General features: G+C 53.5%; 1 protein-coding gene across 2 annotated transcripts in view; it reads right to left on the bottom strand.

Annotated features, from left to right (window-relative positions):
• LOC138468335 (uncharacterized) overlaps positions 1 to 14,762 on the bottom strand; it is a 419,279-nt gene that overhangs the window by 72,425 nt on the left and 332,092 nt on the right. For both annotated transcript variants that reach the window (XM_069608850.1, XM_069608851.1), the window contains one exon: positions 3,349 to 5,289. In XM_069608850.1, coding sequence (XP_069464951.1) covers positions 3,349 to 5,289 — 1,941 coding nt within the window. The remainder of the gene's footprint in view (positions 1 to 3,348; positions 5,290 to 14,762) is intronic.

Below are 14,762 nucleotides of genomic sequence, written 5' to 3'. Positions count from 1 at the left end.
AGAGGTTCTCTCAAACCTATACTCCTTACAGGCTGCTGAGGTGGGCTGCAGTGCCAGGCAAGATGCAGCAGAAGTTCTCTCAAACTATACTTCTTACAGGCTGCTGAGATGGGCTGCAGTGCCGGGCAAGATGCAACTGAAGTTCTCTTAAACCTATACTCCTTACAGGCTGCTGAGGTGGGCTGCAGTGTCAGGCAAGATGCAGCAGAGGTTCTCTCAAACCTATACTCCTTACAGGCTGCTGACGTGGGCTGCAGTGCCAGGCAAGATGCCGCAGAAGTTCTCTCAAACCTATACTCTTTACAGGCTGCTGAGGTGGGTTGCAGTGCCGGGCAAGATGCAGCAGAAGTTATCTCAAAGCTATACTCCTTACAGGCTGCTGAGGTGCACTGCAGTGCCGGGCAAGATGCAGCAAAAGTTCTCTCAAAGCTATACTCCTTTGAGGCTGCTGAGGTGCACTGCAGTGATGGGCAAGATGTAGCAGAAGTTCTCTCAAACCTATACTCCTTACAGGCTGCTGAGGTGGGCTGCAGTGCCGCACAAAATGCAGCAGAAGTTCTCTCAAACCTATATTCCTTACAGGCTGTTGATGTGGGCTGCAGTGCCGGGCAAGATGCAACAGAAGTTCTCTAAAACCTATACTCCTTACAGGCTGCTGAGGTGGGCTGCAGCGCCGGGCAGAGGTTCTCTCAAACCTATACTCCTTACAGGCTGCTGAAGTGGGCTGCAGTGCCGGGCAAGATGCAGCAGAAGTTCTCTCAAACTATACTTCTTACAGGCTGCTGAGATGGGCTGCAGTGCCGGGCAAGATGCAACTGAAGTTCTCTTAAACCTATACTCCTTACAGGCTGCTGAGGTGGGCTGCAGGGTCAGGCAAGATGCAGCAGAGGTTCTCTCACACCTATGCTCCTTACAGGTTGCTGAGGTGCACTGCAGTGCCGGGCAAGATGCAAATGAAGTTCTCTTAAACCTATACTCCTTACAGGCTGCTGAGGTGGGCTGCAGTGCCGGGCAAGATGCAGCAAAGGTTCTCTTAAACCTATACTCCTTACAGGCTGCTGAGGTGGGCTGCAATGCCGGGCAAGATGCAGCAGAAGTTCTCTCAAACCTATACTCCTTACAGGCTGCTGAGGTGGGCTGCAGTGCCGGGCAAGATGCAACTGAAGTTCTATTAAACCTATACTCCTTACAGGCTGCTGAGGTGGGCTGCAGTGCCAGGCAAGATGCAACTGAAGTTCTCTTAAACCTATACTCCTTACAGGCTGCTGAGGTGGGCTGCAGTGCCAGGAAAGATGCAGCAGAAGTTCTCTCAAACCTATACTCCTTATAGGCTGCTGAGGTGGGCTGCAGTGTCAGGCAAGATGCAGCAGAGGTTCTCTCAAACCTATACTCCTTACAGGCTGCTGACGTGGGCTGCAGTGCCAGGCAAGATGCCGCAGAAGTTCTCTCAAACCTATACTCTTTACAGGCTGCTGAGGTGGGTTGCAGTGCCGGGCAAGATGCAGCAGAAGTTATCTCAAAGCTATACTCCTTACAGGCTGCTGAGGTGCACTGCAGTGCCGGGCAAGATGCAGCAAAAGTTCTCTCAAAGCTATACTCCTTTGAGGCTGCTGAGGTGCACTGCAGTGATGGGCAAGATGTAGCAGAAGTTCTCTCAAACCTATACTCCTTACAGGCTGCTGAGGTGGGCTGCAGTGCCGGACAAAATGCAGCAGAAGTTCTCTCAAACCTATATTCCTTACAGGCTGTTGAGGTGGGCTGCAGTGCCGGGCAAGATGCAACAGAAGTTCTCTAAAACCTATACTCCTTACAGGCTGCTGAGGTGGGCTGCAGCGCCGGGCAGAGGTTCTCTCAAACCTATACTCCTTACAGGCTGCTGAGGTGGGCTGCAGTGCCGGGCAAGATGCAGCAGAAGTTCTCTCAAACTATACTTCTTACAGGCTGCTGAGATGGGCTGCAGTGCCGGGCAAGATGCAACTGAAGTTCTCTTAAACCTAAACTCCTTACAGGCTGCTGAGGTGGGCTGTAGTGCCAGGCAAGATGCAGCAGAAGTCAGGGTCCAGTGAACGCAGCTGGCACCCATGGTACCTGTCTAGTCTGGTGCGCCCAATTCCGCTTTTTACCCGCAGGGCTAGGCCGTTAGCCCACACGTATACCGGCGCCCGCTGAGGCCTTGATCTGCTACTAGAGCACATTGGCCGCTCAAGCAATTGTCTGGCACTAGAGCCACACAGCCCCATGGTGCCTATCCTGGTAGAGCCAGTCGACCCCTCAGCGATAACACTGGTAGTCCTGGAGGCCTCAGGGTGGGAACCAGCCCGAGGATCAATGAACTCTCCCATCTGAGGAACTCCTGATGAAAGAGTCCTCCTGTTGGTGTGCAACAAAGGACCCTTGCTGTACTGGCCTTGCCCCCCTCCCGCCCCTGGCAGGCAAAGGACTTCAAATGCTGCAGAGGCACCCTGGACAAGATGTCACACCACCTGGAAAGTCTACTTTTCAATGACCTCAGTCTCACACGCTGCGTAGGAGTCCCACAGGAATATGGACAACCTCATATTCAGGTGACGCGGAAGGAGGATTAGGGATCAAGGGTTATCCCTTATAACACGAATATCCCAAGCCCTTGTACTCTCTGGGACCGCTGCTGGACTTGGTAAGGCCAGCAGCTGCATGTTCAATGATGCACACCTGGATGGATGTGTGGTGTGTTCATTGTGTGAAGCTGGGCGCCTGAGCCATGTCATGGTGGCCATCGCTTCATCCAGATTCCAGGGGAGAGAGGAGAGGATATAATGTCCCAACATTTGGAAAATTACCCTGAACATGACAGAATTAAATTGGGAGGTTTGAGAAGGAATTCATGTATGGATTAAACGGTAAAGATGTATTAAGTCAAACAATACATCCATTTCAGTGGAAAGTAGAATTTCAGGTGGCATGCAAATGAAAGTAACAATGGCAGGGACCCAGTCTGGGCAAATGTACCACACACATCTCTATGACAAGTGCACAAACCCACTGAGATATGCTATAGATATATGCACTGTGTTCAGGTTGCCCATTCTGGGATCTTACCTTTTAGGTACCTGAGGAAAAAAACATCATGTTTCGTAACCCTCTGCGGCAGGCCGGTTAAGCCACCTGTAAAAGACACCCTCCTTGCTCTGTACCCTTCTAGCTAATCAATGCTAGCAGAAGGCCCCTTAAGCAAACTGCAAAGACATATAGCATCCTTGTTCTGTCCCCTTCTAGCTATTGATTGCTACCCCAAAGCATCTCCCCTTGCGGTACAAATTCCCACCGTCTCACCTAATCATTATTTTGGTATCTCTCATGGAATCTTACCTTGGCATCGCTGGCTGTCTCATTTTCCACGGCCTTGAATCTGTCGGTTGGCATGAGCTGTTCTTCTGGGCAAGTTCCTTCAGGCAGCATAGACACACCCCCATTGACTGAAGGAACCCTTTGATTGGTCATCTCTTTGCATGGTTCTGACTCGTCGCCATCACCGCTGGGATGTTCTTTGAGCTCCGGCTTCCAATGGACATATGCCGCAGTGGGCAATGTGAACTTGGCAACCAGTACATTGGGTGCGGACTCCATGACAAACTGGCTGCCGGGAATGTCTGCGTGGTGGGGCTCAAATGTTTCTGTATGCGGTACGTCGTCTCTTTCAAGCTCCTCGGTCGAGACTGCGTGGAAGGCTTCCTTGCCACGTCGACCCATGTGTCTCTCCACATTCTTCCAGATCCCCTCCAGTTCCTCCTCATCTTCTTCAAAAAGCTCATGATTGGGGTGGAGGACTTCTGTGGTGCTTGGGGGACAGCCTTGAGGAAGGGCTTTCGGCTTAATGCTGGCCGAGGCTTCTGCTGTTATAGGGGTTTGCGTTCTGCGTACACATGATAAAGCCTTATTGGGACTGAAGGACTTACAATCCTGGTTGCCAAACTCATATTGCAACACTGAGAGCTGGCCTAGGGGTTTAACACCCACCTGAGTGTGGTGAAATGTTGGGGAGAAATGTTTGGGAGCTTCTATCCTTTCTCCGCGGCTATGACTGGCGGCACACATCTGTCGAGAACCTGAAATCGAGCCCTCGCTTTTCTTTGATTCTACAACGGTACAGGCAAGTTTCCTCGTTGTAGACTTTGGAGAATTTACCCCCCTCTTATTTGTCAATTTCTCTTTGAGTTTTGAGGAGCAGCTGGTCTGTGTCTCTGGTCTGGTCCCTGAGGTCTTCATTCTAGCTGCCAACCTGTCCCACTCGTGGTCCATCTGCTCATGGAGGACGCTGATCCGAGACAGTCGATTCAGTTTGAAGTCCAGTAAGTCCTCTGTTGAGCCCTTCGTCCCCATGTTGGTCAACCGGTCAGATCCGAGAACTTCTGCAGCGTGCGTTTGGATCCTCTCTCCATGAGAATCTATGGTCTGGGCAGTCTCCTCAGAAAAGGGAAAGGGTTTCTGTAGAGCCTTCTCTTTGGTCAGAACCTCTGTGGCAACTGCCCGCTGCTCGATCACTCTCTCGAGCATCACTGTTTCCATTTTTGGCCTCCACATTTGAGGCTCTGTACTTTTGGCCTCCATTTCCATGGCACTTGATCCTTCCCAGCAGGAAGGACTTTTAGAGGGCAATTGCAAGTCCTCCCTCATACCTCCCAACCTTTCAGGCCCCTCAGGGGATATTTTTATATTGTCCTGGAAGTTTCCCAGCAGAGTTAAGTCCTTGGGAAGCTCGAGGCTCAAGACTGAGCCCAACGAAAGATGTCTGCAGCCATAATTCCCAAGAGCGGCCTGTGACCCCGCAGAACCTGCAGTCCTACACCTGAAGTCTCCTTGGCTGAAGTCAAGCGCTGACCTCACAGCACCGCATTCAGCATCGATGGCTCCCACCAGTGGGTTCTTCATGTAGTCCAGGAACCCCTCTGCGGTGGGGCTGGGTGCCCTTGCCTTTCTCCGGCACCCCTTCAGGGGCCAGGTGCTGGTGCCGTGCACGTTCATCTCGGGCAGCTTCTTGGCACTGTTGGTGGACTCGCCCATGATCTTCTGGACCGTCAGCCGTTGCGCCTCTGGGTTGGCCTTTTCTTTTCTCTTCAGGCTGTTGAGGAGCGAGTTGGGGCTGATCTTGGGCATGGTGTGGAAAGTCACACTGCTGTCACTGCCAGGACGGGGTGCGGGGGAAGAACACGTCCTGGTTGGGTTCTTCTTGGAAGACCGCGGCATGGTCAGGCTGTGGCAGGTGAGTTTCCTTTCCTTATCGCCTTCCTTCACGTGCAGGTAGGTGCACACCTGAGCAACAAAGATATCATGTTAGTAGGAGAAGCCGCTATGCGGTGGAGTCTTGGTGGACTCATAATTCCCTTTGAGGAACTCAACAAGCCTCGAGGACGTTAATACAAAGCATCACTCAGTCATGCAACCACCCCCATTGGAAAGGCCCAGAGGTTCCCATGTGGTATGTTAGACACTGCACTGGAAGCGTGAGCCGCGCGCACGGTGTACTATGGCAACGGGAAGGTGAGTACGGACAAGACCGAGGGGGGGGGGAGCAACATCCTAGTAGCAAACAATGACACCCCACAATAAACAAGTCCAACAAACCTGAAGAAGGCCCTTAATGAAATGTCCAGGAGTTGGACTCTCCCAGTTCAAGGTCGAGGTAAGTACCTTGCTCTCAGTGTGAGAATAGAGCAGGTTTTTGATGGAGAAATGAGTGAGGAACTGTACAGTAATAGCTCGGTGATTGCACTGAAGTCAGAAACCCACTAGGTATTTTACAGTTAAAATGGACGTCATCAGATCCTGCTTCTCAAAAACCTTTATTGATGAAAGGGATGCGAACTATATCATTGCCACTGTGCCTGGCCTTCTCCATGCCACCCTGCCTGTCCTTCTCCATGCCACTCTGACTGTCTCCATCCACCTCAGTGACTACATGCCACAGTGCCTGTCCTCCGTGCCACCCTGCCTGGCCTTCTCCATGCCACTCTGACTGTACTGCTCTCCTTCCACCTTAGTGACTACATGCCACTGGCCTGTCCTTCTCCATGCCACCCTGCCTGTCCTTCTCCATGCCACTCTGACTGTACTGCTCTCCTTCCACCTCAGTGACTACATGCCACAGTGCCTGTCCTTCTCCGTGCCACCTTGCCTGTCCTTCTCCATGCCACCCTGCCTGGCCTTCTCCGTGCCACCCTACCTGTCCTTCTCCATGCCACCCTGCCTGGCCTTCTCCATGCCACAGTGCCTGTCCTTCTCCATGCCACTCTGACTGTCTCCATCCACCTCAGTGACTACATACCACCGTGCATTTCCATCTACATACCTATCCTGTACTGCTACCTACCTGCACAGCCTATCCTGTTACCACTCAGCCTTTCCTGCTACATACCTCTCCTCCTGTACTGCTACCTACCTGCACAGCCTATCATGTTCCCACTTAGCTTTACCATCTACATACCTCTCCTCTTATACTGCTACCTACCTCCACAGCCTATCCTGTTCCCACTTAGCCTTTCCATCTACAAACCTCTCCTCCTGTACTGCTACCGACCTACACAGCCTATCCTGTTACCACTCAGCTCTTCCTGCTACACGCCTCTCCCCTGTACTGCTACCTACCTGCACAGCCTATCATGTTACCACTCAGCCTCTCCTGCTACATACCTCTTCTCCTGTACTGCTACCGACCTACACAGCCTATCCTGTTACCACTCAGCTCTTCCTGCTACACGCCTCTCCCCTGTACTGCTACCTACCTGCACAGCCTATCATGTTACCACTCAGCCTCTCCTGCTACATACCTCTTCTCCTGTACTGCTATCTACCTGCACAGCCTATCCTGTTACCACTCAGCCTTTCCTGCTACATACCTCTCCTCCTGTACTGCTACCTACCTGCACAGCCTATCATGTTCCCACTTAGCTTTACCATCTACATACCTCTCCTCTTATACTGCTACCTACCTCCACAGCCTATCCTGTTCCCACTTAGCCTTTCCATCTACAAACCTCTCCTCCTGTACTGCTACCGATCTACACAGCCTATCCTGTTACCACTCAGCTCTTCCTGCTACACGCCTCTCCCCTGTACTGCTACCTACCTGCACAGCCTATCATGTTACCACTCAGCCTCTCCTGCTACATACCTCTTCTCCTGTACTGCTATCTACCTGCACAGCCTATCCTGTTACCACTCAGCCTCTCCTGCTACATACCTCTCCTCCTGTACTGCTACCTACCTGCACAGCCTATCCTGTTACCACTCAGCCTCTCCTGCTACATACCTCTCCTCCTGTACTGCTACCTACCTGCACAGCCTATACTGTTACCACTCAGCCTCTCCTGCTACACACCTCTCCTCCTGTACTGCTACCTACCTACACAGCCTATCCTGTTACCACTCAGCCTCTCCTGCTACATACCTCTCCACCTGTACTGCTACCTACCTGCACAGCCTATCCTGTTACCACTCAGCCTCTACTGCTACATACCCCTCCTCCTGTACTGCTACCTACCTGCACAGCCTATCCTGTTACCACTCAGCCTCTCCTGCTACATACCTCTCCTCCTGTACTGCTACCTACCTGCACGGCCTATCCTGTTACCACTCAGCCTTTCCTGCTACACACCTCTCCCCTGTACTGCTACCTACCTGCACGGCCAATCCTGTTACCACTCAGCCTTTCCTGCTACATACCTCCCCCTGTACTGCTACCTACCTACACAGCCAATCCTGTTACCACTCAGTCTTTACTGCTACATACCTCTCCCTGCACTGATACCTACCTGCACAGTTTATCCTGTTACCACTCAGCCTCTCCTGCTACATACGTATCCTCCTGTACTGCTACCTACCTGTGCAGCCTATCCTGTTCCCACTAAGCCTTTCCTGCTATATACCTCTCCTCCTTTACAGCTACCTACCTGTGCAGACTATCCTGTTACCACTCAGCCTTTCCTGCAACATACTTCTCCTCATGTACTGCTACCTACCTGTGCAGCCTATCCTGTTCCCACTTAGCCTTTCATGCTACACACCTCTCCTCCTGTACTGCTACCTACCTCCACAGCCTATCCTGTTCCCACTTTGCCTTTCATGCTACATACCTCTCCTCCTGTACTGCTACCTACCTCCACAGCCTATCCTGTTCCCACTCAGCCTTTCCTGCTACATACCTCTCCTCCTGTACTGCTACCGACCTGTGCAGCCTATCCGGTTACCACTCAGCCTTTCCTGCTACATAACTCTCCTCCTGTACTGCTACCTACCTCCACAGCCTATCCTGTTCCCACTCAGCCTTTCCTGCTACTGACCTCTCCTCCTGTACTGCTACCGACCTGTGCAGCCTATCCTGTTACCACTCAGCCTTTCCTGCTACATAACTCTCCTCCTGTACTGCTACCTACCTCCACAGCCTATCCTGTTCCCACTCAGCCTTTCCTGCTACTGACCTCTCATCCTGTACTGCTACCTACCTCCTCAGCCTTTCCTGCTACATAGCTCTCCTCCTGTAGTGCTACCTACTTCCACAGCCTATCCTGTTCCCACTCAGCCTTTCCTGCTACAGACCTCTCCTCCTGTACTGCTACCTACCTCCACAGCCTATCCTGTTCCCACTCAGCCTTTCCTGCTACAGACCTCTCCTCCTGTACTGCTACCTACCTCCACAGCCTATCCTGTTCCCACTCAGCCTTTCCTGCTACAGACCTCTCCTCCTGTACTGCTACCTACCTCCACAGCCTATCCTGTTCCCACTCAGCCTTTCCTGCTACAGACCTCTCCTCCTGTACTGCTACCTACCTCCACAGCCTATCCTGTTACCACTCAGCCTCTCCTGCTACATACCTCTTCTCCTGTACTGCTATCTACCTGCACAGCCTATCCTGTTACCACTCAGCCTCTCCTGCTACATACCTCTCCTCCTGTACTGCTACCTACCTGCACAGCCTATCCTGTTACCACTCAGCCTCTCCTGCTACATACCTCTCCTCCTGTACTGCTACCTACCTGCACAGCCTATCCTGTTACCACTCAGCCTCTCCTGCTACACACCTCTCCTCCTGTACTGCTACCTACCTACACAGCCTATCCTGTTACCACTCAGCCTCTCCTGCTACATACCTCTCCACCTGTACTGCTACCTACCTGCACAGCCTATCCTGTTACCACTCAGCCTCTACTGCTACATACCCCTCCTCCTGTACTGCTACCTACCTGCACAGCCTATCCTGTTACCACTCAGCCTCTCCTGCTACATACCTCTCCTCCTGTACTGCTACCTACCTGCACGGCCTATCCTGTTACCACTCAGCCTTTCCTGCTACACACCTCTCCCCTGTACTGCTACCTACCTGCACGGCCAATCCTGTTACCACTCAGCCTTTCCTGCTACATACCTCCCCCTGTACTGCTACCTACCTACACAGCCAATCCTGTTACCACTCAGTCTTTACTGCTACATACCTCTCCCCTGCACTGATACCTACCTGCACAGTTTATCCTGTTACCACTCAGCCTCTCCTGCTACATACGTATCCTCCTGTACTGCTACCTACCTGTGCAGCCTATCCTGTTCCCACTAAGCCTTTCCTGCTATATACCTCTCCTCCTTTACAGCTACCTACCTGTGCAGACTATCCTGTTACCACTCAGCCTTTCCTGCAACATACTTCTCCTCATGTACTGCTACCTACCTGTGCAGCCTATCCTGTTCCCACTTAGCCTTTCATGCTACACACCTCTCCTCCTGTACTGCTACCTACCTCCACAGCCTATCCTGTTCCCACTTTGCCTTTCATGCTACATACCTCTCCTCCTGTACTGCTACCTACCTCCACAGCCTATCCTGTTCCCACTCAGCCTTTCCTGCTACATACCTCTCCTCCTGTACTGCTACCGACCTATGCAGCCTATCCTGTTACCACTCAGCCTTTCCTGCTACATAACTCTCCTCCTGTACTGCTACCTACCTCCACAGCCTATCCTGTTCCCACTCAGCCTTTCCTGCTACTGACCTCTCCTCCTGTACTGCTACCGACCTGTGCAGCCTATCCTGTTACCACTCAGCCTTTCCTGCTACATAACTCTCCTCCTGTACTGCTACCTACCTCCACAGCCTATCCTGTTCCCACTCAGCCTTTCCTGCTACTGACCTCTCATCCTGTACTGCTACCTACCTCCTCAGCCTTTCCTGCTACATAGCTCTCCTCCTGTAGTGCTACCTACTTCCACAGCCTATCCTGTTCCCACTCAGCCTTTCCTGCTACAGACCTCTCCTCCTGTACTGCTACCTACCTCCACAGCCTATCCTGTTCCCACTCAGCCTTTCCTGCTACAGACCTCTCCTCCTGTACTGCTACCTACCTCCACAGCCTATCCTGTTCCCACTCAGCCTTTCCTGCTACAGACCTCTCCTCCTGTACTGCTACCTACCTCCACAGCCTATCCTGTTCCCACTCAGCCTTTCCTGCTACAGACCTCTCCTCCTGTACTGCTACCTACCTCCACAGCCTATCCTGTTCCCACTCAGCCTTTCCTGATACAGACCTCTCCTCCTGTACTGCTACCTACCTGTGCAGCCTATCCTGTTACCACCCAGCCTTTCCTGCTAAATACCTCACTTCCTTCCTCACTGATAGACTCAATCTGCGTTTACTTCTCGGGGTACACGAGAGTTCTGGACGGCGGTCAATAATTCCTCATATCTGACCTCCAAACTTACTTGACCGCGTTCCCCTCCCCTTCCTGCTGGTGTCCCTCCCTCTGAGCATGCGCCCTTCCTGCTGGTGTTTATCCATAGATTCATCCATCTTAGGCTGGTGGGGGCCAGGGTGTCTGCCTTCTGTACCTGCCCAGTCCACATCTAATAGCAGCAGGACAGTATTGATGCAGCGCGCGTCCCATTTGTAGAATGAAAACTCGGGTTCCCAGGGGGCTAATAGTGCTAAGCACCCGGTCCAACACCCGGGTTCCCAGGGTGCTAATAGTGCTAAGCACCCGGTCCAACACCCGGGTTCCCAGGGTGCTAATAGTAGCACCCGTTCCAATACCCCGGGTTCACAGGGGGCTAATAGTGTTAAGCATCCGTTCCAATACCCTGGCTTCCCAGGGTGCTCCTAGAGTTAAGCACCCGTTCCAACACCCCGGGTTCCCAGGGTGCTAATAGTGTTAAGCACCCGTTCCAACACCCCGGGTTCCCAGGGTGCTCCTAGTGTTAAGCACCCGTTACAACACCCCGGGTTCCCAGGGTGCTAATAGTGTTAAGCACCCGTTCCAACACCCCAGGTTCCCAGGGTGCTCCTAGTGTTAAGCACCAGTTCCAACACCCCGGGTTCCCAGGGTGCTAATAGTGTTAAGCACCCGTTCCAACACCCCGGGTTCCAAGGGTGCTAATAGTGTTAAGCACCTGTTCCAACACCCCAGGTTCCCAGGGTGCTAATATTGTTAAGCACCCGGTCCAACGCCCCGGGTTCCCAGGATGCTAATAGTAGCACCCGTTCCAATACCCCGGGTTCCCAGGGGGCTAATAGTGTTAAGCATCCGTTCCAATACCCTGGCTTCCCAGGGTGCTCCTAGAGTTAAGCACCCATTCCAAAACCCCGGGTTCCCAGGGTGCTAATAGTGTTAGGAACCCGGTCCAACACCCCGGGTTCCCAGTGTGCTAATAGTGTTAAGCACCCAGTCCAACACCCCAGCTTCCCAGGGTGCTCCTAGTGTTAAGCACCCATTCCAAAACCCTGGGTTCCAAGGGTGCTGATAGTGTCAAGCACCCGGTCCAATACCCCGGGTTCCCAGGTTGCTCCTAGTGTTAAGCACCCATACGAACACACCGGATTACCAGGGTGCTCCTAGTGTTAAGCACCCGTTCCAACACCCCAGGTTCCCAGGGTCCAAATAGTGTTAAGCTACCGTTCCAACACCCCGGGTTCCCAGGGTACTCCCAGTGTTAAGCACCCGGTCCAATACCCCGGGTTCCCAGGGTCCTCCTACTGTTAAGCACCTGTACCAACACCTCCAGTTCCCAGGATGCTCCTAGTGTTAAGCACTCGCTCCAACAGCCCAAGTTCCCAGGGTGCTCCTAGTGTTAAGCACTCGTACGAACACCCTGGGTTCCCAGGGTGCTCCTAGTGTTAAGTACCCGTTCCAACACTCCAGGTTTCCAGGGGGCTAATAGTGTTAAGCACCCGCTCCAACACCCCGGGTTCCCAGGGTGCTAATAGTGTTAAGGGCCCGTTCCAACATCCCGGGTTCCCAGGGTGCTAATAGTGGTAAGCACCCGCTCCAACACCCCGGGTTCCCAGGTTGCTAATAGTGTTAAGCACCCGTTCCAACATCTCGGGATCCCAGGGTGCTAATAGTGTTAAGAACCCGGTCCAACACCCCGGATTCCCAGGGTACTCCTAGTGTTAAGCACCCGTTCCAACACCCCGGGTTCCCAGGGAGCTCCTAGAGTTAAGCACCCGTTCCAACAGCCTGGGTTCCCAGGGTGCTCAGAGTGTTAAGCACCCGGTCCAACACCCCGGGTTCCCAGGGTGCTCCTAGTGTTAAGCACCCGGTCCAAGAGCCTGGGTTCCCAGGGTGCTCCTAGTGTTAAGCACCCGTACCAACATGCCGGGTTCCCAGGGTGCTAATATTGTTAAGCGCCCGTTCCAACATCTCGGGTTCCCAGGGTGCTAATAGTGTTAAGCACCCGTTCCAACATCCCGGGTTCCCAGGGTGCTAATAGTGTTAAGCACCCGGTCCAACACCCCGGGTTCCCAGGGTACTCCTAGAGTTAAGCACCTGGTCCAACCGGGTTCGCAGGGTGCTCCTAGAGTTAAGCACCCGTTCCAACATCCCAGGTTCCCAGGGTGCTAATAGTGTTAAGCACCCGTTCCAACACATTGGGTTCCCAGGGTGCTCCTAGTGTTAAGCACCCGGTCTAACACTCCAGGTTCCCAGGGGGCTAATAGTGGTAAGCACCCACTCCAACACCCCGGGTTCCCAGGGTGCTAATAGTGTTAAGCGCCCGTTCCAACATCCCGGGTTCCCAGGGTGCTAATAGTGGTAAGCACCCGCTCCAAAACCTCGGGTTCACCCCGGGTTCCCAGGGTGCTAATAGTGTTAAGCGCCCGTTCCAACATCCCGGGTTCCCAGGGTGCTAATAGTGGTAAGCACCCGCTCCAAAACCTCGGGTTCCCAGGGTCCTAATAGTGTTAAGCGCCCATTCCAACATCCCAGGTTCCCAGGGTACTCCCAGTGTTAAGCACCCGGTCCAATACCCCGGGTTCCCAGGGTCCTCCTACTGTTAAGCACCCGTACCTACACCTCCGGTTCCCAGGGTGCTCCTAGTGTTAAGCACTCGCTCCAACAGCCCAAGTTCCCAGGGTGCTCCTAGTGTTAAGCACTCGTACGAACACCCTGGGTTCCCAGGGTGCTCCTAGTGTTAAGCACCCGTTCCAACACTCCAGGTTCCCAGGGGGCTAATAGTGGTAAGCACCCGCTCCAACACCCCGGGTTCCCAGGGTACTAATAGTGTTAAGGGCCCGTTCCAACATCCCGGGCTCCCAGGGTGCTAATAGTGGCAAGCACCCGCTCCAACACCCCGGGTTCCCAGGGTGCTAATAGTGTTAAGCACCCGTTCCAACATCCCGGGATCCCAGGGTGCTAATAGTGTTAAGAACCCGGTCCAACACCCCGGATTCCCAGGGTACTCCTAGTGTTAAGCACCCGTTCCAACACCCCGGGTTCCCAGGGAGCTCCTAGAGTTAAGCACCCGTTCCAACAGCCTGGGTTCCCAGGGTGATCAGAGTGTTAAGCACCCGGTCCAACACCCCGGGTTCCCAGGGTGCTCCTAGTGTTAAGCACCCGGTCCAAGAGCCTGGGTTCGCAGGGTGCTCCTAGTGTTAAGCACCCGTACCAACATGCCGGGTTCCCAGGGTGCTAATATTGTTAAGCGCCCGTTCCAACATCTCGGGTTCCCAGGGTGCTAATAGTGTTAAGCACCTGTTCCAACATCCCGGGTTCCCAGGGTGCTAATAGTGTTAAGCACCCGGTCCAACACCCCGGGTTCCCAGGGTGCTAATAGTGTTAAGCACCCGTTCCAACACCCCGGGTTCCCAGGGAGCTCCTAGAGTTAAGCACCTGGTCCAACACCCCGGGTTTGCAGGGTGCTCCTAGTGTTAAGCACTCGCTCCAACAGCCCAAGTTCCCAGGGTGCTCCTAGTGTTAAGCACTCGTACGAACACACTGGGTTCCCAGGGTGCTCCTAGTGTTAAGTACCCGTTCCAACACTCCAGGTTTCCAGGGGGCTAATAGTGTTAAGCACCCGCTCCAACACCCCGGGTTCCCAGGGTGCTAATAGTGTTAAGGGCCCGTTCCAACATCCCGGGTTCCCAGGGTACTAATAGTGGTAAGCACCCGCTCCAACACCCCGGGTTCCCAGGTTGCTAATAGTGTTAAGCACCCGTTCCAACATCCCGGGATCCCAGGGTGCTAATAGTGTTAAGAACCCGGTCCAACACCCCGGATTCCCAGGGTACTCCTAGTGTTAAGCACCCGTTCCAACACCCCGGGTTCCCAGGGAGCTCCTAGAGTTAAGCACCCGTTCCAACAGCCTGGGTTCCCAGGGTGCTCAGAGTGTTAAGCACCCGGTCCAACACCCCGGGTTCCCAGGGTGCTCCTGGTGTTAAGCACCCGGTCCAAGAGCCTGGGTTCCCAGGGTGCTCCTAGTGTTAAGCACCCGTACCAACATGCCGGGTTCCCAGGGTGCTAATATTGTT

The sequence above is a fragment of the Ambystoma mexicanum genome, chromosome 4q, assembly GCF_040938575.1.
Source record: "Ambystoma mexicanum isolate Mex_15411 chromosome 4q, UKY_AmexF1_1, whole genome shotgun sequence".
Taxonomy (NCBI): domain Eukaryota; kingdom Metazoa; phylum Chordata; class Amphibia; order Caudata; family Ambystomatidae; genus Ambystoma; species Ambystoma mexicanum.
Note: the sequence above shows the minus strand (reverse complement) of the source record. Positions and strands in the feature narration are given on the sequence as shown.